Source organism: Mesoplodon bidens, assembly GCF_964165515.1.
Source record: "Mesoplodon bidens genome assembly, chromosome: 10".
NCBI lineage: Eukaryota > Metazoa > Chordata > Mammalia > Artiodactyla > Ziphiidae > Mesoplodon > Mesoplodon bidens.
Genome location: NC_138172.1, coordinates 19,191,564 through 19,218,726, shown reverse-complemented (window position 1 = coordinate 19,218,726; position 27,163 = coordinate 19,191,564). Strand labels below are relative to the sequence as shown.

At 44.5% G+C, this 27,163-nt stretch overlaps 2 protein-coding genes across 4 annotated transcripts; one reads left to right on the top strand and one right to left on the bottom strand.

Annotated features, from left to right (window-relative positions):
• The first annotated feature begins 298 nt into the window (after positions 1–298).
• GPR27 (G protein-coupled receptor 27) lies at positions 299–3,817 on the top strand. The gene has a single exon (XM_081246910.1). It carries the CDS (start codon positions 394–396, stop codon positions 1,528–1,530), a length of 1,137 nt encoding a protein of 378 aa, XP_081103036.1. The 5' UTR covers positions 299–393; the 3' UTR covers positions 1,531–3,817.
• Positions 3,818–13,478: 9,661 nt separating this feature from the next.
• PROK2 (prokineticin 2) lies at positions 13,479–26,925 on the bottom strand (the record flags this gene model as incomplete). Of its 3 annotated transcripts, XM_081246994.1 has the most annotated exons (4): positions 13,479–13,800; positions 15,464–15,526; positions 23,288–23,413; positions 26,830–26,925. In XM_081246994.1, the coding sequence occupies 4 exons, from the start codon at positions 26,923–26,925 to the stop codon at positions 13,696–13,698; spliced, it is 390 nt and encodes a 129-aa protein (XP_081103120.1). In that variant the 3' UTR covers positions 13,479–13,695. The 3 variants fall into 3 exon arrangements, with proteins under 3 accessions (XP_081103120.1, XP_081103121.1, XP_081103122.1); XM_081246995.1 differs by lacking the exon at positions 15,464–15,526; XM_081246996.1 differs by lacking the exons at positions 15,464–15,526; positions 23,288–23,413.
• Between the last annotated feature and the right edge of the window lie 238 nt (positions 26,926–27,163).

The window sequence follows — 27,163 nt, the reverse complement described above, 5'->3', positions numbered from 1 at the left end:
GGCGGCGGCGGCGGCGGCGGCGGCGGCTGTCCCGGCGAGGGGCAGAGCCCAGAGGCGCGGCGGCGGCGGAGGAGGAAGAGGAGGAGGAGGAGGAGGAGGATGCAGGAGCTGCGGGCGGTGGCGCGGCCCGGTCCGCAGTGAAGCCCGCGGCGCCCGAGGCGCAGGGAGTGGCCGTCGCCTCCTGCGCGCACCATTCCTGAGATGGCGGCGACGCGGCGGCAGCTCGGGGAGCCGAGGAGGGGTCAGCCGGGCGCGGGCTGAGCCCCGCCGGCCCGGGAGCTCGCCGGAGACCCGCGCGCTTGGTTGAGTTCCGGCCGGCCGGCAGGCCTGCGGAGCGGCGAGGCCGGGGACGGCCCCGGAGCGGAGCGCGGCGCCCGGCCCGGGGAGGCCGCGATGGCGAACGCGAGCGAGCCGGGCGGCGGCGGCGGCGGCGGCGAGGCGGCCGCCCTGGGCCTCAAGCTGGCCACGCTCAGCCTGCTGCTGTGCGTGAGCCTCGCGGGCAACGTGCTGTTCGCGCTGCTGATCGTGCGGGAGCGCAGCCTGCACCGCGCCCCGTACTACCTGCTGCTCGACCTGTGCCTGGCCGACGGGCTGCGCGCGCTCGCCTGCCTCCCGGCCGTCATGCTGGCGGCGCGGCGGGCAGCGGCCGCCGCGGGGGCGCCGCCGGGCGCGCTGGGCTGCAAGCTGCTCGCCTTCCTGGCCGCACTCTTCTGTTTCCACGCCGCCTTCCTGCTGCTCGGCGTGGGCGTCACCCGCTACCTGGCCATAGCGCACCACCGCTTTTACGCCGAGCGCCTGGCCGGCTGGCCGTGCGCCGCCATGCTGGTGTGCGCCGCCTGGGCGCTGGCGCTGGCCGCGGCCTTCCCGCCCGTGCTGGACGGCGGCGGCGGCGGCGACGACGAGGACGCGCCGTGCGCCCTGGAGCAGCGGCCCGACGGCGCCCCCGGCGCGCTGGGCTTCCTGCTGCTGCTGGCCGTGGTAGTGGGCGCCACGCACCTCGTCTACCTCCGCCTGCTCTTCTTCATCCACGATCGCCGCAAGATGCGGCCCGCGCGCCTCGTGCCCGCCGTAAGCCACGACTGGACCTTCCACGGCCCCGGTGCCACCGGCCAGGCGGCCGCCAACTGGACGGCGGGCTTCGGCCGCGGGCCCACGCCGCCCGCGCTCGTGGGCATCCGGCCGGCCGGGCCCGGCCGCGGCGCGCGCCGCCTCCTCGTGCTCGAGGAGTTCAAGACAGAGAAGAGGCTGTGCAAGATGTTCTATGCCATCACGCTGCTCTTCCTGTTCCTCTGGGGGCCCTACGTCGTGGCCAGTTACCTGCGGGTCCTGGTGCGGCCCGGCGCTGTCCCCCAGGCCTACCTGACGGCCTCCGTGTGGCTGACCTTCGCGCAGGCCGGCATCAACCCCGTCGTGTGCTTCCTCTTCAACAGAGAGCTCAGGGACTGCTTCCGAGCCCAGTTCCCCTGCTGCCAGAGCCCCCAGGCCACCCAGGCCACCCTCCCCTGCGACTTGAAAGGCATCGGTTTATAAGTGGCTCTCCCGCCACCTGCACCCTAACCCGGCCTCTCCCTTTGGCTTGGACAGTGACGTCTTTTCTCCTCCTTCTGCCCCCTTTTTAATCTTCTGAGCTGCCTTCAAAACAGCTCTCGAAGTGCATCATCACTAGGATTGTACAGACTCCTTTTGGGGGAGGGTTTCGAAGTCCCAGCCCCACCCCAGCTTCTTGCGATTGTCCTCCTAAATATATTTTCATCCTGACAGTAGGCCCTGGAGTCTTTGTACTGGCACTGATGTCTTTTATTCCATGAGTTACTTTTTTTTTTTTTTTCCTATAAAGGCTAAACTAATTTTCTTCATGCAACCTTTCCTAAAGACCATGGCCAGTTTTCTACAGAAGCTATTTTTGACAACCTCAAGTGGCATTACATTTTGCAGTGAGGTAGAGGAACCCAGGGGGACATCACAAGTTCGATTTCTTGAGGGTCTTCTGTTGGCAGCAGGAGAAAGAGGGAAAGTTGTCTCAAGTTCCCTCTGAATTGCCATCGGTGGGGTCAGTTGGATGGCTGTGGTTCTTTGAAGGCGTTGAGAATTTTGTTCAGTATTGATATTGAATTAAAAGGGCAGAAATGGGAACGAGCAGCAAGGCAGTCATTTTTAATCAGTAACAAGTAACACAAGATTTGTTTCCTACCTTGCTTAATACTACTAGGAAATGCCCATCAGCGACAACTGCTCTTTGTATCATACCAACCTTGAGTGGAAACATTTCTGTAAAACTGTACCTTTCAAAAGAGTAAAAAGTGTTTTGGTTAGTAATGGTGTGGAGAAAATACAGTATTGCATGTTTTTGTATGTACTGATTGTGGTTCACGGATTGGGAGGGCTCAGAGACAAGCAGAGTACTAAATCAAAACTGGTTAGGTATTTTTTGCCAATAAAAATTAAAATAATTTTAGGGGAACAGTTTGTGCTTTGAAGAGCCCAGTTCTATTCTGTCTTATGAAACTAATTGCCACTTTGAAAATTGTTATTCTTTTGTTCATGGTATAAATGGATGGAATATAATGATACTCTATGAGACAAAGCATTTCCTTAAAATGTTTGCTAGGTTAAGCTGTGCTATTCTCCTGATGGTTATTTTAAATTAATAATGAGAACTATAATTTTAAATACTGTTTCTTTGTTAGACACATTGTAACCTTAAGTTGAAAGACTAAATTCTGCAAGTACTGTATTTTTTCGCTTATAATGCTACATTTTTATTAACGTATCTTCCGTTTTGAGGATTTATATCTGTATTTCTCTTTGCATTATATAAATATACCAGTATTTTCATTCTGGAATGGGTTTTTGTTCCTGTTGTTGTTTGAGGCTGTGACAGGTGGTAATATGCGTCTAAGTAAGGTACTCATGTTTTTATTATCCTTTTAGTGCATGCTGTTTAGCTGGCCATAATTTCTAAGACATTTGGAGGCTTGTTAACTTAAAATGCAAGATAAAAAATCTGCAGATCTTCTCTTCAAGGGAAGAAGCAGTATATATATATATATATACTGCTTCAAAACTTCTTTATGAACATATAAAACATGAATGTAAGCAAAGTAACCATTTTGATTAAATAATAATTAAAGTGGGTACAGTAAAGATATTGAAATTTGAGTTGCACATAATATAAACTATTAAATATTCAGTCCAAGATGGATAAGTCATAATAAGAGGGTGTGGCCAATTTATCGCAGGCGAATGGTCAGCATTATTTTATTTTGTCCATAAATGTCAATCAGTCTATGCAGACAGTCTCCTATTTGGAAAATATGAGTAACTATCAGCCTGTTTCTCCCCAGATCATACGACCACGTAGACATTAATTATCCAAGGGCCACTCATCAGAAATCTTAGCTTATCTAAAGACAGGCCCAGGAAGTAAATCTCTCCTCATCCAACATCCCCTCACCGGCCACAAGTGATCCAAGTTCAAAAAATAGAAGTCACTAAGCCTATGTGATGGTCAGAATTTTTAGCACCTGCCATGGCATAGGAACTAGGCTGTCAGGGCTAACTCCTGTTTTTTGTTTTGCTTTGTTCTGACTGGATGGGAGATTTCTAATGAGAATTCGAGTGACAAGTAATGAGAAATGACGGCCAACTGTAAAGGAAAAAGAAGAACCAAGAGATGCAGAGGAACTAGCTGTCCAGAGGAATACCTGTGCAGAAGCAAAACTCCCCTTGCACCTCAACAGCTACTGTCATCACTGAGTTTATTAGCCTGTACTTTGATTGTTAATTATATTAATAAAGAGTCATCAAGAGAAGGTTACTTGTATTTCAGAACACTCTACTCCTTGTACCAGGACAGGAACAATGTATTTGGGGGAGACTTCCATTAAAATAGCTCCTTTTCTGTCATTGAAAAGTTAATTTAGCACAACTCCTCTGCCGCTCCTCCGCAGGTGAACTAAATGGGTTATGTCTATACTTGAAGCAAAAGAAAATAGATTGCTTGTCTATAAATCTCTGCATGTCCTGGCATGGAATGATTGGGTCCAAAATATGCATTTTTAAGTCTTTTGACACCATATGTCAAATCGCTTTGCAGAAAGACTTCTATCTACTTTTAGATTTCCACCTGACCCGTGTTCATTTTTTACAAATTGAAATATCTCAAAGTGGGGAAGCAAATAACAAATCAGTAACCATAATGACGAAGAAGAACCTCCATATGCACCGTTCAGCCTTGCCACATTGGTTTCTACCTTTCCTTTTCTCTTTTCTTTCCTTTTCCTTTCTTCCCTTTTTCCTCTTCTTTCTTCCCTTCCTCCCTTATTCCTTCTCTCCCTCCTTCCCTCCTCTTTATTTTCTTCCTTCCCTTTCTCTTTCTCCCTCTTTTTGAAAGAAAGAAAATACAACACAATCATTTCTGCCAAGGCTTTGGGCTCACCATCAGCCATCTACATTTTCAAATGCCGGGCCCCTAAGAGGTAACAGGGTCCCAGGTCCTGGGGCTGAGTCAGGATGGATCATTGGGTTGGCAGGATTGGTCCTACCCTTCACTGTCTTTCCATGACCCATACAAGTGCAAAATTCTGGTTTGCCACAGAAGGCCTTTTATGGTCCGGCCCCTCCACCCCCCTGGCCTCATCTTCCCCTTGTATTTCCATCTCTCCCTTCTCTCGTTACCTCTGTATAAGCTCTCCCTGGAAAGCCCGTCCCCCTAGTCGGCCTGGGGAATCCCTCACCAACTCCTCTAGAGCAGAGGCAATATTCACAATATGTAATAACTGGGATGGCACGGGCATAACTAACCTGTACAGCCGTACCCCTGGGTCTTGGCTGAACATCAGGTTTGTGCTGGACTCAGATCCAAGACTTCTGGAAGGCCTTCCTGGCCCAGTCACCCCTCTGCTGGGCTCTCACGGTGCACACTTGGGCTCCTGGCTCCCCCGCTGGTCTCACATCCTCCCACTGCCTACTCAGGCTCTGTGCTCCAGCCACTGCAAGTCACTGGCAGTGCCCTGAACAGACCATACTGGGTCACACCAACATGCCTTTGCTGCGTTGTTTCTTGTGTCCAAAGACCTTACTTCCTCTTTTCCCAACTCAACCGCTGTTAAGCTTTCAAACATAAAGGCTGAACTCTTAGACATAAAGGGTGAACTAACCTCTACAGAGAAGGGGAGATTGTCCCCGTGCAGGTCCTGAAAAATTTCCAAGTCTCCAAACACAGTCATTAGATCTCAGTGCCACGGTGGGCTGAGTAGCAGGCTTACTGGCATTTCAAGTTGTCCATGAACTGAGATGGCTGAGGTTGTAGAATGCAGTGGACTCAAAACACTGTTCTCCATTCACCTGGTAGATGTGCCACTCTGTGTGACCCTCCAAGACCACTGGACTTCAAGACCCCCTCTGTGAGGGGCAAAGGAGGTAATGGAAAACTGTCTCCACCCATCCATATTCTAGACCCATATCATTATCCTTTTTTTTTTTTAATTAATTAATTTATTTTTTTGCAGTACGCGGGCCTCTCACTGCTGTGGCCTCTCCTGCTGCGGAGCACAGGCTCTGGACGCGCAGGCTCAGCGGCCATGGCTCACAGGCCCAGCCACTCTGCGGCATGTGGGATCTTCCCAGACCAGGGCACGAACCCGTGTCCCCTGCATCGGCAGGCGGACTCCCAACCACTGTGCCACCAGGGAAGCCCCATTATCCTTTGCATTGTTTATTAGCTATTTCTGGAGTAAACAAAATTAAAAGCAAACTTGAACTGAGTCCACGGGGTTCTTTATGCTTTTTCTCCAACTTGGACAAGACTTTTGGGATCGACTTCAGCCTAAGAACAGAGCCCTCTTGCCCTCCCTTTTCCTTCCTTTTGGGATGTTTTTGATGAGGTTGTAATGCTTGGAGCCACAGCAGCCATCTTGCAACCATGAGAAGAGATACTGTCAACATGGTGAAAATAGCAGACCAGAAAGATAAAAAGAGCAGACATCTGTTTTAAGATTGTTGATCTACTTACCCAAACATGCAACCTCATATCTCTAGATTTTAAATTTCTGGTCTTGAAATAAAAACTGCTATTGCTTCAGGCACTAATATTCAGAAAGCCTATTATTTGAAGCCACAATTAACTGCAACAATACTTAAAACAATTCCATCCTCTCCACTCCCTTGACAGATATGCCTGATATCCTGGAACTGTAGCCACAAATTTTTTAAAATTAGGCTTATTTAATTCAATTCACATTTCCAGTTATCAGATCATTCAGCCTGCTGTTAACTGTTAGATTAACCTGGCTCTGGAAAAAAATAATACAATAGATTTGACTTGATTTCTTAGATTGAAATAAATCTAGAAGATTTTTAAAAATAACTATTACAAGGCTGGTTCTATTTAATTGCACTTTATAAAAACTGTTACCATGATCAGTGTATTTTTAAGCTTTTAGTATGATAAATTTAGTTATAGAAATCTGGAAAACCACCTGAATGAATCCATCTAATCCACAGATATTTAAGTGAATAAGAAGCCAGTTTCTATGTTGGGAAGTGCAGGGGAACACAGAGGATACGAAAGGTCCAGTTCTCTTGCTGATGAGTTAGCAAGGTAATTGGAGAAACCTGGCAAATGTGCCCCAAACCATAAATCAAGGCAGAACATGAGATACACCAGAAGAGAGATCGAGAAAAGGAGCTCGGGATGATGAGGAGAACAGACCTCACAGCCGATTGCCTGGAAAGGGCCCTTAGGCAGACTATCTCTGGTTGCCCTACTGAGGGAAGCAGGAAAAACCAGAGAGGGAACAAAAAATAGTCCAGTTTCCATCTTCCCCATCTTTCTGATTCCCACATTCTCCTGACTCTGGGGTCCATTTTCAAAATAAGTGTTTCTAAGGGAAATAAAACCACATAATTCTCTCTTCAAAGTTTTCTGTTCCAACTCTATGCGAATGCTCAAGTGCCAGTAAGGGATGTGGTCGTTTCAATGGAGAAAGTTTGTTACCTAAAATCTTTTTGCAGGGAGAGCCAGCAAATCAGGTTAGAAATGTCAGAACCGAACAGAAACCAAACAGGTAGCTCTCCAGGAGACCACTCTCCTCTCTTTCCAAAGGAAGGAGGAGTAGCAGGCTTACCCTACAGAAAAAGGTATTTCGTGCTTTTGCTCAAGGGAAAAGGAGAAGAAAAGTCTTAGTAAGTATTCGATTCACCCTACATACTGGTTGCAGGCATTTAAGATAAATAAACAGCTTGAAATTTACATCTGAAAGCCTGAAGACTCAAAGTCACTTCAAATTACACAGAGAAAACATGCACAAATGTTTTAAGCTGCACTGTCAAGGCATAAATGCAACTCTCTTATTTCTCGGTAACATTAAGGAGACAGGTCAATTAAAGCTATTTTACCACTTGGCTTCTAGGAGGAACAATTTAGTCATTTACAAATTAAGTTTTAAGTGGCCAGCCTATTCTAGGGTAGAGAAGATGTAAACTGGTAGGAAAGTGTATATTTTAAAACATCACTCGAGATATTTTTATTACCTGAGTTATACCAGTCTGCGTAGCTTTCTGGGATGGAAATCTCGCTTTCTGCCAGGATGTGATATCTGAGAAGCACACACTGTTTTTCGGTTAGAACCTGTGTTGGAACCTGGAGGGTGCAATAAATGGTTTCACTTTCTTGAAGATACGTAGATGTGCTGTAATTTTGAAAGGCTTTGAAAAATTATTAAAGTTGCAATGCTGACTTAATACACGCCTTATTAAAATATTCTCTAGAGATCATAAAATTTAAAATGCATGAGGGGATGAAACTTGTCCTCACCTTTTTCATTTAACGTATTTATTTCCCCCCGCCCCATTATATTTTCCCCCTGTTATATTTTCCCCCTATAGTCCCTGAGTCCTGACCAATTTGCATTGCAATGTGCTTAGCAGAAGAAAAAAAGGAAGAACAGATAGGAAAGAACCCCTGTCACAGGTATTCATTCTGGAGAGTGACATACTAAAGAGTTTAACTGTATAGTATGTAATTCTTTTAACCCACAGTCACGATCCAGTTCATTTGCATATCTATCTTGAGGAATTATGGGATACCAAAGCTATTTCTAGAATTTGATTTGCATAATTGTTCTAATCCTTTATGAGTAGGGTGACATGTGGTCTGACAAACGATTTTTTTAAATTTGTAAGTTACTTTATAAGTTTTATAAAGATATTAGAATTCAACACCTTTAGATATATATTTATTTAATACCTGCTTCTATTAAAAGGAACACAATTATACAAAGGCGTGATTAGTCTTCTGCTAACGGCATGTTACTTTACTTTTTGCTAGTTGGGAAAACAGCTTCGTTCACTGAAAGTCTGTCTTTTGAAGTGTATTCTTTTTTTTCTAGCACCTCTTGGTGAGATTAAAATTCATTTAAACGTCGTAAGAAAATGTGCGGTTGTAATGAGCCTCAGTGACTCTGTCTCCCGAATTTCTTAATCCGTGGGTAGATGACATATTTGAGTTTGAAACAGTAGCAGCAAGAAATATATTTAGGGGCTTCCCTGGTGGTGCAATGGTTGGGAATCCGCCTGCCAAGGCAGGGGACACGGGTTTGATCCCTGGTCTGGGAAGATCCCGCATGCCGCGGAGCAATTAAGCCCGTGTGCCACAGCTACTGAGCCTGCGCTCTAGAGCCCATGAGCCACAGTTACTGAGCCCGCATGCCACACCTACTGAGCTCGTGCGCCACAACTACTGAAGCCCACGTGCCTGGAGCCCGTGCTCTGCAACAAGAGAATCCACTGCACCGCACACCGCAACGAAGAGTAGCCACCGATCGCCACAACTAGAGAAAGCCCACACGCAGCAACAAAGACCCAACGCGGCCAAAATAAATAAATTAAAAAAAATACATTTACACATTTTCCTAGTGTATGGAACAGGAATGCTCTTGTGACCAAAGAATGTGAATTTAACCATTTCTGATTTGAAGATTCTTCTTCCATTTGGTTATCAGTTTCTCATCATGGTATTTTTTCAGGACTGCGATAAAGATGAAAACTCCATTCTGGATGTTTGAGCGCTGACCATGCGCCAGCCTCACACTCTCCTCTCTGTTCTTCCCCGCCCCAGCAGGTAGGAGTTCTCACCCAGCCCTGCCTCCTGACCATAATAAAAACGAAAACCAACCAAACTGCCTCGCTGTTGCCGCTTTGGGCTGACGTGCACCTGCTCTGTCCTCACCAGAAAATCCCACGACGTGAGCCATCAATGTTGTCACGTCTTCCCAGTGTGTGTGGCAGCATCTGTCCCAACATCCAAACCAATGTGCGGGGGTTGGGGGTTGAGTCCACCTTCTGCAGGGTAACCACTGTGCAAGAACACCAAAACAAAGTCTTTCAGATCACAGAAAGAGGTATTAACCAAATGATGCACTTTTGAAAGGGATGATTCCATACATATCGATTAGGGGAGAAGCGGAAGTGTTTAACAGAGCCCTTGAATCGGCTGAACTGCTTCTCTGGGCTGCTGGGTGACTGCTTCAGGAAGTCGTTCAGTGACCCACTGGTGGGTTAGCCCTACCTTCACTCTCTGGGTCCAAAGGAGCCAGATTCATTTCTGCATCTCCCTGCTGGAGAGGAAGGGGAGTGCAATTTACTTTTAAGGCAGTGAGGCATATCACTTCTGCCCACGCTCCACTGCTAAGTCATATCTGGCTAAGGGTTGCTGGTAAATGCAGTCTCTAGATGTCCAGATGAGTGACCGGGTACCCAGGTAAAACCTCTTGGGGGAGGGGCAAGGGGAAGGAGAGAAAGAAGGGAGAAAGGAGGGGGGAGGGAGGAAAGAGAGAAAAGAGAGAGGGACGGGGGAGGGGCGGGGAGAGAGAGAGAATTTGAGAATGAATGAATGAATTGTGGAAGACAATTGGAGTCTACCAGCCATACCTTCCATTCAGGGATTTTCCCCCTCCCTAACCGAATCCAGGAGAATTAACAGGGAATATTTAACATCAGTTGTCCAACGGACTAATGATAGCAGACAACATTTAACTCCCAGAACCCAATCACAATACATAGTTAGCAATATTATTGTGAAAATTTCTTACTTTGAGAAGCAAATATTTTCTTTTAAAATTTTATACAAGAGTAAATATTCATTCATATATGCACATCCTGGGTCTGAAAATATTTTGCTCCTCCATTTTGAACTCCAACTTGGGATTTCAAAAATATATCTTAAGAGGAAATGTTTAGGAGGACAGGCTGATCAGTGAAAGGGCAACATCTAAGCAGAGAGCCGTCATAAAAGAAGGATTGATGTTACTACCAACACACAAGGCTGTGCCTGTCCATCTCACAGTGGACCCTATGGAGAAGGGACGAAACTGATTTGATTCGAGACAAGACAGGAGAGGTGAAGGTTTGAGGGTGGGGCAGGAGGTGGGTAGAGGTGGAACAAGACTGGCATTGAGACGCTAATTATTGATAAGATGCTGCATGATGGAGATAGAAGCTTCCTCATACAATTTTGTTTAGTTTTGTTGATGTTTAAAAATTTCCATAAGAAGAAGTTATTGTTTTGCTTGTTTGCTTTGAAGAATGAACCACACACACTCACGCCAGCCTCAGTACTGTCTCTAGGGAACAGGCTTGTTCTCAGTCACGTGAGAAAACGCCACTTGTGAAAACCATTAAAATGGTCCCTGACTTTATAATCTTCTGAAAAATGAAGTGAGAAAAGAGTGGGGTAAGATTTCTGAGGATAGAACCAATGATGAGTAAAGTCTGTTTGTGTTTCATCTATCACTGGTCTGGTTTGGTAAAGCTCCAACAAAAGACACAGGGATATGCCGGGAAGGATGAAGGTCTTCAGTTAGATAACCGGGTTTGTAAGGGCACAGTTTTGGCACATACTTTTCTACAGTTAAAAAAAATGCTGCTCTTAAAAAAAGGCTCAAGTCAGACATGATAGTTTTCATGAAAATCAATGTTTGCCAAGAAATCCAAAGGTCCATTTGAGTTTGGTCAGTAGCTTCTGGCATAAGGTCTATTTCTACCCTAGAAAGGATAGAATCCATTCACAATATTTATATCAGACTAGATAGTTGACTTAAGTTTTCTTGCATAAATTCTCACTTTACCTTCCTTTTAGAAATTCTGGCCTACGAAGTTCCAGCTTCAGTGAGTGATTGTCCCAGGGACTGGAAGAAACAGCACCACCTTCTTTATAGCCCAAGACTTTGTGTGCTTTGCACAGAATTATTTTAAAGGCTCTCCATGAAACATGATCATAAGGTTTTTGAAACGATGGTTTGATAGGTGCTAACTTTGGTAACAAGTTAAAAAATAATAACCAAATAGCAGGGTACCCTCCTCAATAAAAATAATAACGAAGGAGAGAGGTAACAAATGACAAAGATCTGTTTTTCTTTGGATCGTAGTGAGTCAGTAGGTACAGTTCTAAGTTTTCTACACAAGCTTCACATTTGTTCTCTTGGCTGTGTACATGTAGTCTAAGATTTTAGGTAGCGATTTAAAATATTAAGTTGGTATATGTAAAAGCAAAATTTTATAGAAGTTATATGTCTTTTAACCTGGGGGGAAACGAATGATGGACCCAATCAAGTTTTCACCACTTATGAAAAAGGACATGTTGAACATTATATAAAAAGAGCATTGAGCAAAATTATCCATAATTCCACTTGAAGTCTATTTTTCTTTTCCAACAAACTGACCAAGGAATGTTTCTTGAACCCAAACTAAACTGAACCAAAAGTAATCCTTCTATGACCAAGTATGGTACTTAGTACAGCAAAATCCCATACACTCATGGGACACGTTACTCCAGAGGTAACGTTACACATAATGTGCATTTGTAAGCCCTGGCTGAATAAATAACTACAAAATGGACAATTTTTTTTTGCAACTGTTAATGGGTTAGCACGGCCACTTTAGTCAGTTAAACACATTCCAGAAGTTGTTTATTTGCAACGTTGAATCCATTTACAACACTTGGTGGGTTTTTCAAGGCCAGGCTACACTGGCATTGCCGTACGGCCAGCACCTAGCACCCTGCCTAACCTCCCGTGATCAACACCCTGTTACTATTTGCTGAATCGAGACAGTGAAATCCTGTGAGTCCATTCCTGATTACAGTCAGTTTTGCATGTCATAATTTTCCTTCATGCTCCAAAACCTCACTGATTTAACACATTATTTTTATACTACCTTAAAACTCATGCAAACAGAACTTTCCTGTACGTAAAATGAAAACGTACACACCGTTAGTGCTATATTACCAACTTTGGAGTCTTTACCCATTTTAGAACGTGGGCTATATAGAAATCTGCTTGTAATAAAAACTGACAGCTGCGACAAAAATAAGCATATGGTATTAAAAATAAATCAAATGATATATAGTACCATCATTATTCTGATACAGAATTTTTACACAGCAATATTGATACAGGTACAAATGACGGGATGTCAGGCAATCCGTTACAACAGACCTTTGGGTTACAAATGAAGTTTAAATGACAACTTAATACCGATTTAAAAATGATAACTAGTGTTATGCCAGATTAAAATCAATACTTCCTCTTCAAGTGACATTTTCTAGAACATCTCTAACTAGGAGATTTTCGTTAAAAAAAACAAAAAACTTTATAAAAAGGAAAAAAGGGGGCTTCCCTGGTGGCGTAGTGGTTGAGAGTCCGCCTGCCGATGCAGGGGACATGGGTTCGTGCCCCGGTCTAGGAGGATCCCACATGCCGCGGAGAGGCTGGGCCCGTGAGCCATGGCTGCTGAGCCTGCGTGTCTGGAGCCTGTGCTCCACAACGGGAGAGGCCACAGCAGTGAGAGGTCCGCGTACCACAAAAAAAAAAAAAAAAAGGTAAAGAAATAAATGTAATATTGTACTGGAAAAGTCTTTAAAAAAAATCCCAAATCTAGAAATCTGGACTAAATTAATTTGACTTCCCATTCTTTCTGTCCTCATACTAGTCAAACCGCAGACCTGAAACCCACTTGCATAAGCAGGTTCAGTTAAAGTTCAGAAGCACCCCTGCCTCCACTCCCTATAAGAGAAGTTTGGGGGGTCTAGTTCAACTACACATTCTTTTTCACTGTTTAAGTATCAGGCAAAAAGCTTGATTCTCATCAGTGATTCTGCCAGCAAGCTCAAGGATGTGGATCCCCACTTTAAACTGCTAGAGGGTCAGAGGGAAATGCAAAACAATAAAATGAGAGTCTTAAAACTCACTGAGGAGTGAGGGAAAGAGACCAAGATGTGTGTGTGTGTGTGTGTGTGTGTGCGCGTGTGTGTGTGCGCACGCAGTGGGGCAGGGGTGTTTTAAGAAAAAGAAAGTTTCTGTACCAAAATATCAAATTCCTATTCTCCGCACTTCTGTGAAAATGGACAAGTTATTGGCATTAAAAAAAAGCCAAACCAAAACACAAACAGGAAAATGAGAACTGGTTCCATAATGCCTTGCACTTTACATTTCTGTTCAAAACATAAATCCGCTTTCGATTAAAAAAAAAAGAAAAGTAACACATCACTTAAAAATCAAAGAGGAAAACGTTACTTGGAAAGTTGAGGAAGCAATAGCATTTCTTTCTGGCATATTATTTGTTTGGCACAATCACAGGTAAACAGACTTTACGGACATCGTGTGGCTGTTCACATTTAAAGTTTCTCCTCTAAAGTGGTTACTTTCGGGCTAAACAAGTATATCGGTTAAACGAAGTCCGTGAACAGGCTAAGCCAGGCAGGCATGGACACGTGTGATGCATTCTCCGTCCAAAAAATGGAACCTAAAATAAAAAAGAAAACTGAGTCAGAGCAGGAAATGTTAAAAAAAAAAAAAAAAAAAACTTTGTTGAGAAATCTTTGAATAATAATAGCTAGTGTTTATTGAGTATTAACTATTCATCAAACTAGCTCAGCACTTTTTTAATGTATTATCCTTTTCCATCCTTACGACCACTCTGTGAAGATGGCAAATACTTTAATTTACCCATTTTACAGACAAGAGACTGAGGCACAGAGAGATTAGGAGCTTGCCCAAGGTCACATATCCAGAACTTGAAGCTTGGCTGGCAGGGGGACCTGAGGGACCAAGCTTTCAACCAGTAAGCTACACTGCCTTCTACTTGTTCTCATTTTAATTCTTTTTAGAGCGTCCTGTGACTGAAGCTCCTTGACAAGAACATAACGTTATGGGCACAACCACATGTATACAGTGAGCAAATAAAAATTCACTGATAATGAGAAATATATAAATTCATACATTTGTGCAAATATGTGAGGGAGTTCCCTGGTGGTCTAGTGGTTAGGATTTGGTGCTTTCACTGCTGTGGCCTGGGTTCAATCCCTGCTCAGGGAACTGAGATTCCACAAGCCGCACAGCGCGGCCAAAAAAAAAAAAAAAATCTATAAAAAACCCCCAGAGGGCCTCCCTGGTGGCGCAGTGGTTGAGAGTCCGCCTGCCGATGCAGGGGATACGGGTTCGTGCCCCGGTCTGGGAGGATCCCATATGCCGCGGAGCGGCTGGGCCCGTGAGCCATGGCCGCTGGGCCTGCGCATCCGGAGCCTGTGCTCCGCAACGGGAGAGGCCACAACAGTGAGAGGCCCGCATACCGCAAAAAGAAAAAAAGAAAAAAAAAAACCCCCAGAAACCATACCTCCCCCCGCCAAAAAAAAGATGTGAGACGAAGTCAAAATTCTGGGTGGGGCAAGGGGATAATAAGAGGACAATTAGGGAAGGAGGCAAGCTCGATTTGCAGAAATGCAATAAAGCAAATCTGGGCTTAGGGAGAACCAGCAGTGAAAGGTCAGCTTCATTCCAAGAGCCGTTCAATTGCTATTTCTAAGAGCCCTGCTCATGTCTTGGGTGAAGCTGGGTTGAGGAGGGTCAACCAGCAACTGGTGTGGTGGTTCTCTGTGCCTCAGCAAGTGGAGGACCCTCGAAACACGTATGCTTTCTAGAGGCAAAGAGCAAAAACCATTCTTCCCCCTGTAGGGGTGGTGCCCTCTTGAGAACCTGCATGCTTTGCAAGTGATAGGGAGAAAGTTTAACCCCAGGCCTGGCTGGAGGCAATGGATATTCAAAGAAATGGGATGGCAAATTACCCAATTCAGGGTAACATGAGAGAGTCTTACAGACTCATGCCTCTGGGATCTTTCTACCTTCGGTATCATTCTAGCGTATTTCCTATTCTTTCCACCAAAAGAGGCCGCCCCACACCAGTGATCTGTCCTTAGGAGAAAATCTGAGATGCAACTTCCAGATGCCCTCTAAATCATTTCTTTATACATCAAACAAAAGGCTGTCTGCAGACAGTGGCAGAACCATTCTAACCTTATTTTTAGGTTGAACTGATCGGAGGGACCCAGTTCTATGGGTGTCCAACAACGGTCAAGGCTAATTACTCTGGGCATTATCTTTGGGTGCTCCCATGCTCATGTTCTCCTTACCTCCTTTTTCCTTTTTCTTCTCTTCCTCTTTCTTCTTTCCTGCCTTCCATTTCCAAAATGGTTCTGGAAGGGCCAGGGAGATGGTTGAGATCATAAATACACAGGGAAGAAAGGGAAGCAGTAGGACGGCAGGGGAGGTATGAGGTGAACAGGCAGAGCCATTCCGCTTCCGTTGTCCTTTTGCAAGGGCGTTATTTTCAAGGCTCTAATGACAGCGTCTACTCAGGGGCACCTTGGCCATCGGCTCCATGCAGACGCGTGCTAGAATGGTTCTGTCACTGTGTGTGCCGGAAGGCCCACGGATAGCTGGCTCATTTGTTGCCACCGAGACTATGTCAGAGGAGGTGGAGGCGGCAGGAGTGGCCTGGACAATTACAAGTGGACGGTATGAGGCGCTATACCTATGACCTCCAGGATCCTTTCCGGACCCTGAGGTCTGAGAGATTCCTTGCACCGAGCCCCAAACTACTACACGAACCAGTGGTTCTCAGTTTGGGGCGACTCTGCCCCCAGCCCCCCAGGGGACATCTGGTAACGTCCAGAGACATTTTTGTGTGTCACAAATGAGGGGAGGGGGCAGACCGGCACCCAGTGGGTACAGGCCAAGGATGTTGCTAAACATCCCACAGCTCACAGGACAGTATCCACAGCAAAGAATTATCTGGTCTAAAAAAAGGTCCAAAAAATGTCAGCGGTGCTGAGGTTGAGAAAAATGAACACAGACAGCGATATCCAAGGAGCCTGGAACAAGTGAGCTCTAACTGTAATAAGGGTGTCCAACTGTATACATGGAGAACACCGAGCATGTGTCTTTTATTCATTCATTCAACAGGCATTTACTGAGTGTCACCAACATATCAGACCCTATTTTTGGTGCTGCAGATACAGTGACGAACCAAACAGGAAAGGCCTCTGCCCTCCATGGAACTTAAATTTTAATGACAGATACCCAGTAAGGTAGTTTCAGGTACTAAGAAGTGCCCTCTTGGTTTCAGTGTGGTGCTCTGTGCATCTCGACACCATGGTCACTCTTTGGCCTGTCACGTGGGTCGTCCTCAGCAAAAGCAGCAGAAAAAAGAAATAACGCTGGCAGCCTGCCACGGGCCGGGCCACATCAAGGCATCATCTATGAATGTCACACCAAAGCGGGAGCCAGATTTCTGCCTTGTTTTGACACAAGCCAAGTGGCCTCCTCTTTTTTTTTTTTTTTTTTTTTTTTGCGGTACGCGGGCCTCTCACTGTTGTGGTCTCTCCCGTTGTGGAGCACAGGCTCCGGAGGCGCAGGCTCAGCGGCCATGGCTCACGGGCCCAGCCGCTCCGCGGCATGTGGGATCTTCCCGGACCGGGGCATAAACCCGTGTCCCCTGCATCGGCAGGCAGACTCTCAACCACTGCGCCACCAGGGAAGCCCCCAAGTGGCCTCCTCTTGAGGTGAACTAACGCACCTGACTGAGGTTACCCAGATAGAAAAGGAAAGTGTCACAGTCAAACCCAGCTCCATCTTCTTCCGAATCCCACCAGGCCCAGACTCCAGGCTCTGGGAAGAAAGGGACTCTTGTCTCTGAGGACACAGCACTCTGCTTGGCACGTAGGCATTTAACAAATATTTTCTCGAATGGGTCCTATCTCCTGCGCCCACCACAGGCTGTGACCTCCCTGAAGGTAAAGGGGTGAACTTCTCAGGTCCTGGAGCTCCCCCTTCACCCCGAGCCCCCCTGCCTGGCACTGATCAATGCCACCGAACTCGGAAGCCAAAGGCTCTCGCTTACATAGGGTCCCTCCAGGGTCTAGGAGGGGCCCTGGCAACGTGCTCACTAGGTCGTGTGCTTTTGTGAAACCTTCAAAAATATCTCTGTGTTATTCTTTTTCTTACTGAGAGCACCAAGATTGTGGAAGCGTCAACCTAGATCTGCTCCAACTGAACTTAACATAATGATTAGATTCTCTTGCAGGTCCCTTTATACCTGAATGCCCTTTTCTTATTTTTATGCTTTTTCAAGATACAGTCTGTGTTTCTCCCTCCTTCCTCTGAGCCTTTCGTCACTGGACCAGCCTGTAGCAGTTTTCTCCTCCATCTATGGGCTCTTAACCACACAGACCTCGATTTCTGACACGATACACCCCATAGATAACTTGCCCGTTTCTTGACTGGTCCATTCACTGCTAGCTCTACATTCACTGTATGACAAATCTAATAGGTGTCTGACAGTCACACATGCATGAGAAAGTGTTCATGGAAGATGCATCTTCGGATGTACAAATAGAGCCAAGGAGCTCATCACTCAGTACCAACGTGATGGTTTACTTTAGAATCAACTATACACTCAAGCCAATGTTTCTAACAGTCTAGGTTTCCAACCAGCAAATTCTAGAAGTTACCGACGCAGAACCTTCAGCACTCTTGAGAAGGCATGATTCCCAATACATTCACAGCACTTTTAAAGAGAAAACAGTCCTGATATGAAACAGAAGTACTATTCGTGCTGTCTCTCAAAACAGAGCCAATTGTGTTAAAGAAGGAAACATAATGGGATACGTGCAGAAAAGCCTAGTCACGTGACATAAAAAGCACTGGCCCTATTACAATTTTAATCTTAATAAAACCAGGCTTGTTACAACTTTTTCAATAGAAGTACATAGCTCAAAAAAATTCAAATGGTGTAACAGTGCATAAAATAAAAATGACAAGTCCCACAGCTTCTGGTTTTAATAGCTATGAAGAGTGCCACTGTATCTTAATTTGGTAAAGTTCTAAATTGTTTCTTCTAATTTTTTTGGAGTATATTCACATAACCCTAAATCATGCAGTACTTTATCTGCTCCCATCCTGTGAGTAGAGGGTTAACCTGGGGCCCGGGTTGATGGAGGCCGACCTGACACGGACCTGGGCCTCCCACTGCAGTGTGTCCCCAGAGAAAGTAAAGAAAAGCAGGCAATGGTGGGTCAGCCTCACTGGTTGGGTGAAACTGCACTTGAGTTGGGGGAGCCTTGAGCCTCTGGAACTAGGGGGATCATAAAAGATTTGCAAGAAATGAGTGGTAGTTTCTATGAGTCAAGGGGACCCCCCCAACACACACACACACGCGCGCGCACACACGCGCGCACACCCTGGCAATCATGCACGGCAGCCACAGCACTTGTGTGGACGAGAGGGCAAAAGAAGCTGTGTGCTCGGGGAGCTGATGAGTTCCCAAGGAGGCGAAGATGCTGTACCTCCTATGCTGTGTCCTGTAAGGCTATGTAAATGAAGTATTAGACAGGCATGCTCAACCGGGGTGATTCCAGCCGCCTCCAACACCCCCGTCCTCCCCGCCCAGGGAACGTGTGGCAAGGTCTGGCGGCACTTTTGGGCACAGCTGGGACGGGGTGTTACTGTCATCTAGGGGGTGGAGGCCAGAGGTGCTGCTAATAAACATCCTACAATGCACAGGGCGGCTCCTACAACAAAGCGTCATCCAGTGTAAAATGTCAAAAGAGCCCAGGTTGAGAAACCCCGTATTAACCTAAAGCATATTCATGTCTTGTGAGTCTCTCTGCCAATCTGAACCTGTAATCATGGCCATGAAGCTGTCCTGAGAGAGCAAATGCAGACAGTGGCTCTTGGCATCTGTGACAGCAAATGAGCATACTTTGTATTCTTCCACCCATCTTTCGCTAAATTTTGCACTTATATTAGTTATATTTTAGTCAGTATTTAACAAAATTTTATACTCTATTCGGAAATTATGTCTATAACGTTTCACCATAAGTTGGTTCTGAAATAGAAACAGCGAATCACTTTTTAATTCTTCCTTTTTTTTTTTTTTTTTTTACATGAACAAGACCCAGGTTTTAATCAGAAATATTTTGCTTCAGGAAAGGAAAATGTATTACTCAAGTTTTAAAGTGCAGCTCAAAAATAAAAATAGAAAACCAAAATGAGGGCTAAAAATGTTAACATAAAAAATGGAATGAAATTTAAAAACAAGATTAATTTTTTGAAGGAAACATAGTTGTTTAAATTTAAAATTTTTTCATAAAATAATAAGCAATAAGAATAAAAGTACTAGTCACATAATTCTAAACTTCCAAAGCCAATGAGTAATCAGAATGGGATGGACATGGCTAATCTTTATAAACTCTAGAAGTGTGGGTATTAATAGAAAAGAATGTTTCTTAAACAACAAAGTATTCCCAGTAGACATATGATTTAGTAATGCATTCTTAATCATTAAAAAACTAATTGTTAAAAATCAATACACGTTAAAACTATTATTTGCCTAAAAATGTGTTTAGAAAACATGCATCCTATTCTTTTTAAGTAGACATATTTTATTCTATTTTTTAATTATCAAATGTGAAGTTAAAAACTTTACAATTACAAAATCATAGCCTAGCAGTGACTGTAAACTCTAAAAGTTAATTGATACATCTGAAACAAAACAGTAAAATAAACTCAGGGGCTACCAGTTTCTACTTACAGGTCTCAGTTTCATTCAACAAATACTGTTCACTTTATCAAAATAAACAAACATCTGTGGCTAATGTCAAGACCAAACCAGAATGGAAAGTTTAAAATTTGAGCAGGTGTAGTCCTCACCTATTCACAGCCCGCGTTTTTAAAGTACCAATACCCGGGACCACAGTCAGAGTTAATCTACTTTTTTTTTTAACCAAACAAAAAGAAAACAGGGAGGTAAAAATAATAAACACATCGCATTAAAAAGAATTTTCTATCTACGTTTTTACTATCTACTAATGAGCTCTAAAACTTCAGAGTGGAGTTTCACCAGGATACGTTTATTAAAAAATGTTTGTTCTTGAGTTGTTTTGAACAGAATATAATTGAAAGATACTCTTGAAGAACTACATTTTCACCGGGATAAATTTCGCCCAAGACAAGTAACAACTCTGGGACTAGAACTCGGTCATTGAAATGACCTATGAAAATGTGTTTTCAAGACAGAAAAATAACCAATATGAAAAGCTGTAACTTTGAGGTCTAGAAACACATTTCAAGTGGGCATCTGAAAAAGGGGTAAGTTCAGATCTGACATTAAAATCTTATTTTTTCAGGGCTTCCCTGGTGGCGCAGTGGTTGAGAGTCCGCCTGCCAATGCAGGGAACGTGGGTTTGTGCCCCGGTCCGGGAGGATCCCACATGCCGCGGAGCGGCTGGGCCCGTGAGCCATGGCCGCTGGGCCTGCGCGTCCGGAGCCTGTGCTCCGCAACGGGAGAGGCCACAGCAGTGAGAGGCCCGCGTAACGCCAAAAAAAAAAAAAAAAAAAAAATCTTATTTTTTCAGTATTTCAGTTTTTTTATCACTTAATTCTATTAGGAAAACACTACTCTGTTATTATAGACTTCGTTATTAAGTGTGATAAAAACACAGCACAGAGATGTATCTGGGTTTACGGCAGGAGAATGACTTTGTTTCCTTTCAGAACTGACCTTGCACTAAACCTCAACTAGAAACTAGAGGAACCCGGGGAGGCAGAATCTGGTTCTCTTGTCAAAATATCTCAGATTTGGAAAACTCATCGGAACTACAGGATGAGACAGGTGCCAACTCTGGACCATTGTCCCTCACCTCAGTGAGCATCTTCCCCACACAAACCAGTTTGGGTTAACTGCACTGAAAAACATGTTCAAATTAAACACGACGACAGCTTTCACGGATGTAGAAGAATATAGTGGTTAAGACCACACAGAAGATGGAGCATCAGACAGAAGTGAAATCCACAGCCTGCCCTCTGACCTATCACCTTGGGACCTCAGCCACTTACTGAGCTCCTCTGAGGCCGAATGTTGTTGCACGGAAAATAGGACAAAAGTAAATCTTTCTTCGCAGGCTTCCTGTGAGTATTACGTGAGAAACACATCCACAACACTTAGTATCCAGTGTCTGGTACACCACTGCATCCAACGAGCGGCCGAGCGGCACCCCAGAATGTGTCACTCTTCACTCGCTTTAGCAAACTGGCCCCAAGATTCTAGTACCTGGGGCACGTGAGGTTATACTAACACTGTACGAAAACAACGTAAGTCTTTTTGGTATTTTTTTTTTTTTTTGCGGTACGCGGGCCTCTCACTGTTGTGGCCTCTCCCGTTGTGGAGCACAGGCTCCGGACGTGCAGGCTCAGCGGCCATGGCTCACGGGCCCAGCCGCTCCGTGGCATGTGGGATCTTCCCGGACCGGGGCACGAACCCATGTCCCCTGCATCGGCAGGTGGACTCTCAACCACTGCGCCACCAGGGAAGCCCGACAACGTAAGTCTTAAAGGAGGGTGAGTTAAGAGTCAACTTTTCAGCAACAGCGACTCCAATGGACAAAAGATGACTCTCGTTGGATAAGGCTGATGATAAAAACTGAGATCAAGGTCAAAGGCGGCTGGGGCTTCACCACCCCTCCCCACCCGGGGTGGGGAGGCGGGGTGGAGTCTGGCACGGAGCCAGACAACTAACGGTTTAAAACATTTCCTGTCTCAAAATGGCCAAGAATAAAAGGTGCATATCATGCTTACAAACGACAAGACCGGCTCACGGGGAGGAAAGGTCTAAACACAACAGGAAGTGTTTCTCAAGGAAACCACAGGAGAGCCCAATGCCGTCCTCAGATGGGTCCAATCAACCAGGGTCCCCACTACAGCGCACAGAGCGAAACCCAAGCCAATATACGTCCTTCCTTATTTCATTCCAAGAGAGTCAAAATATTAGCTGTTATCTGTAACTCTGGAGGCTGGGAAAGATGTTTGGCGCTACTACAGTTTTAAACCCTAAGCCACGTGTGGGAAAAAAAAAAAAAAAAGCAGAAGGTGGAATCCAGCTTGCTTTGAAAACGGTCAACCTATTTTAAGACGAGAGGATACCACGTGTAGAGAGGACACTGCAGGGGACTGAACTCGCTGCCAACGAGCCACCAGGCCTGGGACTTGTCCTTCAGCACACATCCCTGCCCCTGCACCCCACATAACTGTTGGGTAAATGAAGATGTACCACTAGAAGAGCAAGGCACCTGCAACCTGGCATCCCTGGGGGATCTGGCTGTACACATACTGTATTTCAAACGTTTTGAATCTGAAGGGCAAGGATTCTCCAGGCTCCACAAACTTCTCTGCTCTCTCCTGCCTGCCACCCACCCCCTTCCAGAAGTCACGTACAGCTGCCCGACCCCTGCAGTCAGGAGAGTCTGCAACCCCTGGGGACACAACCTCTAAAGCCCTGTCCAGTCCTGCCACCGGTCCTGCCACTTTTTGGCAATAACTTTTCAAAAGTGGTGTTCAGGGCATCGTGATATTGAGCTGTTAGATCATAAATTGGCAAGTTAAATATCATGAACCTCCATGGTTGTGAACAAGGCATCCTGTGGAGAGAGTCAAAATATAGGACTTTCAAGTTAAGATACAAGAGTGATTGCATCATGGATGATTTTCTGCAAAAACCAAAACACAAACTTATTTACTTCTGCCTTTTTGGTAAGTCTGACGTTAAAAGTCTTTTCAAGAGCTTGCATACTCTGATTTCTGCAAAGAAGCATAAACAGTATATACATATATGTATCTCCTAAAATTTTTTAAGCAAATTTAAGTGTTTGAAATTATTTTCATGAAATGTTTCTAATGCCACGAGAAGCATGATATGTAAATGATTAATAGAATAAGCATGGTAAAGGATACAATTCTCTCAAATGGAAAGGGAAAGGAGTGAGGAAGTGGTTTTCCACTTCAACTTCTCTGATTCCCAACTTCTAGCACGTTACCCTGGGTTTCATGTCACACAGGCCTTGCTCAGAGTTGAGTTACTGCAATGTAAGAGAACCACCAAGAACACAAATACATATACTAACTTTACGAGTCAGCGGATGGCAGCTGTCTCCCACTTTGCCCATCGGTGTGCAAATCCGTATGCTCTTAACCCAGATACTAACAGCACAGCACATGCCTCCACCACACTGGGGGTCCTTGTCGCAGGCCTGAAATGTAATAAGCAAACAGATAAATACAGATAACAGGAATGACTCAGGCTAAGGGGATCTAAAATTAGCAGTAAAAAAAAATGCCCTTTTAATATCCAACCGCTATGATTTTAATAATCTTACATATAAAAAAAGAACTGTTATCTTCATTTGCTTGAACATATTTACAACAAAATCTGACCAGAAGTGATTTTCCCACTTGGGTAAAAAAAAAAAAAAAAAAAAATCGCCTAAATAATGGCCCACACATTATGAAAATCTTAAACCACAAGATTTTTAAAAAACAAAATGAGCTCTCTTTTTCTTGTGCTTCATGGATGAATCGGCTTTGAATTTGAAGAACATGTCTATATTAGTCTTTTACCATACATGGCCATTAGGAACTACATAAATCGAATCACAAGATCTTATGACTATTAACTGCAGAATACATTGGGCCCAATTTTAAAAAGGGATTTAAATCGTCTCTAAATCTGGCATGAAATGCTCCAGACCCATAAAGGCACTGATGTAGATTTTTGAAATACTACTCATTTTCTCTTTCAAATATTTGCATTTTGGTTCACGAGATTTGATGTTTCTTACACCACTGACTTAATTTTCACCATTTTCTTTTGAAAGAAAGAAATCTCACAGGTTGAGAATGGACAGACCAAGACTTTTTGCCTTATATTACTCTTTTCCAGGTGAGTAACCTGCAAAAAGGAAATTATTGGCTTAGGATATACATATGTGTACATTACAAAATTACCTGAACTATCCTATAAGACCCATGCAAGCGACAGATGCAATTATCAACAGTGATTACTCAAGACCATTGTTGCTGATATAAAAAATTGTAAATACATATAATCAAAGAATTAACTATGGAAGAATTTCCATACTTGACTAAATAGAAGTAAATAATGAAGTCTAAACTTATTTGCATGAAAATAGATCTGAAGAACTATTCTTCTCTCCTAGAACCAACCATAAATAGGATGCTTTGTTTGAATGGTGTGCAGTAATGTTTTGCTAGTGATAAGGTAAAAGCATCCTGTACTATATACGTAAGAAGCTAAAAAGTGTATAATTTAGACACAAATTTTAAATGTAGATTTAATGGAAACAACTAAAACACTTCTTCAGAGTTCTTGGTTGTGGGGACAGCTATAACTTCTCAAAATGGAAATATATGGGCACACTCTTATTCACTATTTTTTCGTCAAAAGTGATCAACTATCTTGCTTTAGAGTTGGTTTTCTTTCCTCCATAAGAATTTTTTCTCGAGCTATTTAAAACAAATATCTGGATTTAAACTACAATTTTCATCTTGGGGTGTTTGAACATTTATAGGAAAATATATAAACATACCTACTTTTCCAATTTTTATTTGAATGCCAGAAATCTCACATATGTAGCCATTACATTCCATAAATGAGACGTTCAATACACAATCTTTTCCAACACTGCTTTAACAAATTTATGTGGCCATACAAATCAATTTAAAAATAATTACATATACTACCCCCAAAAAAGTAAATATTTAAGGTGGAGGTTTCAGGCAATATTTTATTTCAACAGATGCTCAAGAGCAGGAATTCTGAAGCCCCACTAGCTCTTTTAATATGACAATCAAAATTCAGCCAAAATCTCTTAAAATTCAATCACTTGGACGTTTAACAGCCTAGAGATGACATATCTAGATAAGTTATTGAGTTTTTTATTTGACTCCAGATGGTTCCTGTCATGGAAACATAACTACATTTCTTTATTGCCATGTTGTTTTAGAGAAATTTTTTAAATTCTTTTTTTTGTAGCACTGATTTAAAACAAGAAAAACAGCACACATAATTATATAATAAGCTCAGTCTAAACCTTAACAGATAAACATTCAATGTGATAAAATTTCATTTTGTAACACAAAAAGCTTCAGTTCTCAGAAATACAAAGAATTGCATAGGTTTATATATTTTTAATTAGACAGCTGTTTCCTAATGCCCTTCATATTTAACCCACTGCTGATCTATTCAAATAGCGTTGTTGTCTTGTGAATGGAACAAAAAGATACTTATATCACAAAGGAATCTGGGACTCAGAGGATTAGGAGAAATTTAAAATGAGCCAGCAGGGGAAGAGGGGGAAAAAACCCCATCAGGTTTCAATTCTCATGTATTCGAAAGACCTGTAAAAACTTTTTCTCAACCACAGGGACTGACAAAGCTATTCAAATACATTTGTAAAAATCTCTACAAACTATTCTAATAAATATCACAATGCTTATAATTAAGCATCTCTTGGCTGTAACCCAAATATCTATTAGCTGCAACCAAATACTGTTCTAGTATGAGGACTTTCAATGGGCTATAAGCCTATTAACTAACATGGAGACAACAGAGCTTAATTTTCTCAAGACAATGACATTTCCCTTAAAGTTAAATGTTATTTCATTATCTGTGTATCATCATTTCAAACACAGAAGTTTTATTTAAACCCTATTGTGTGCACTTAGATATTTGAAATAATTTAATGGAGGTGTAAAATAATTTCAGATTTAAAAAAGAAGAGTTAAGCATTTAACGATCAGGAAATGGTAGCGATTTTGCATTGTTGACGTAGACTAGACATTTTTATCTTGTGCTGTAAACTCATCCTTCGGATCCACACAAAGAAAATTGTTGGTGGACGCAGAAGAGAACTGAACTAGTTCCTACTTCTACAAATGATGAAGACACCTCTCTAAACTCAACATCTACATGGCAACCTACTCCATAATTAAGCCAGAGCACTGGAGGTGCTTTATCAATAACTGGAAGTGGAAAACTTTACAGGGAGAACCTCGGGACGCTGGAAAAACAAAAAACAAACCAAAAAACCTGGAACCCAGAAGGCAGCGGCCACATTGCTTTTCCAAGTGCACATATGTGCTCGGACCAAGTTATTTCCAAGGGTTTTTGCGGAGGATGCTTCGGGGAGCAAACTCCTTGACTACAGAATTAAGGCTCCCGGGACTGGGGGGTACTGGTCTTGCCCCTCTGCATTTCAGGACACTAAAATTTTAAGGATAGAGCCTGGAACGTCTGGGGAAAGTGCTTGAGAAAACCGCGAAAGGAAACTTCTTTCAGCTTAAGAGAAAAACAGACCAAACACGAGGAGAGAGGGGGAAGCAAGCGGGAGAAGGTGGTGATGAAGGTGGTGAGGTGAGACTGTGGTCACTTTTTCCTCCAGGGAGCGCCCGATGTCCCGGCCGTCCGCGGCTTTGGGAGCAGGGCACTTTTTCAACTGCGCCAAAGGGCGACTGGAGCAGGAGTCCCCACCCGGGATGACCCTCCCGGTGGCCCCCGCCTCCCCGTTGCGGTCGCCACCCCGCCCCCCACCCGGTGCCTCTCGGGCGCGCGCGGCCCGGGCGGACAGGTGCACCGGGGGCTGCTTACCCCGGTGATGACGGCGGCGTCCGCCGCGGGGGGCTTGAGCAGCAGCGGCGGCAGCAGTAGCAGGAGCAGCAGCGGGGCGCAGCGCGGGCTACTCATGGCGCCCTCGGGCCTGGGCGGCGGTTGGGGGGCCGTTGGGGGCGTGCGGGTTGGAGCGCGGAGCGGGCGGGCGTCTCGCGCGAGCCTGCCGGCGGCTATAAAGCCGAGCCCCGCCGTGACTCACGCCGCCGCCCGGGCAGCCGCACGCGCGGGGCCCACGGCGCGGGCACACCTCCCGCGCCCACCCGGCCCGGCCCGCGTCCTCACCGCGCACGTGCTGCCGCGGGCCCCCGCGCCC

Bases quoted from the DNA above. Each gene is read 5' to 3' on its own strand.
- GPR27 (XM_081246910.1), top strand. From the start codon at position 394: ATGGCGAACGCGAGCGAGCCGGGCGGCGGCGGCGGCGGCGGCGAGGCG.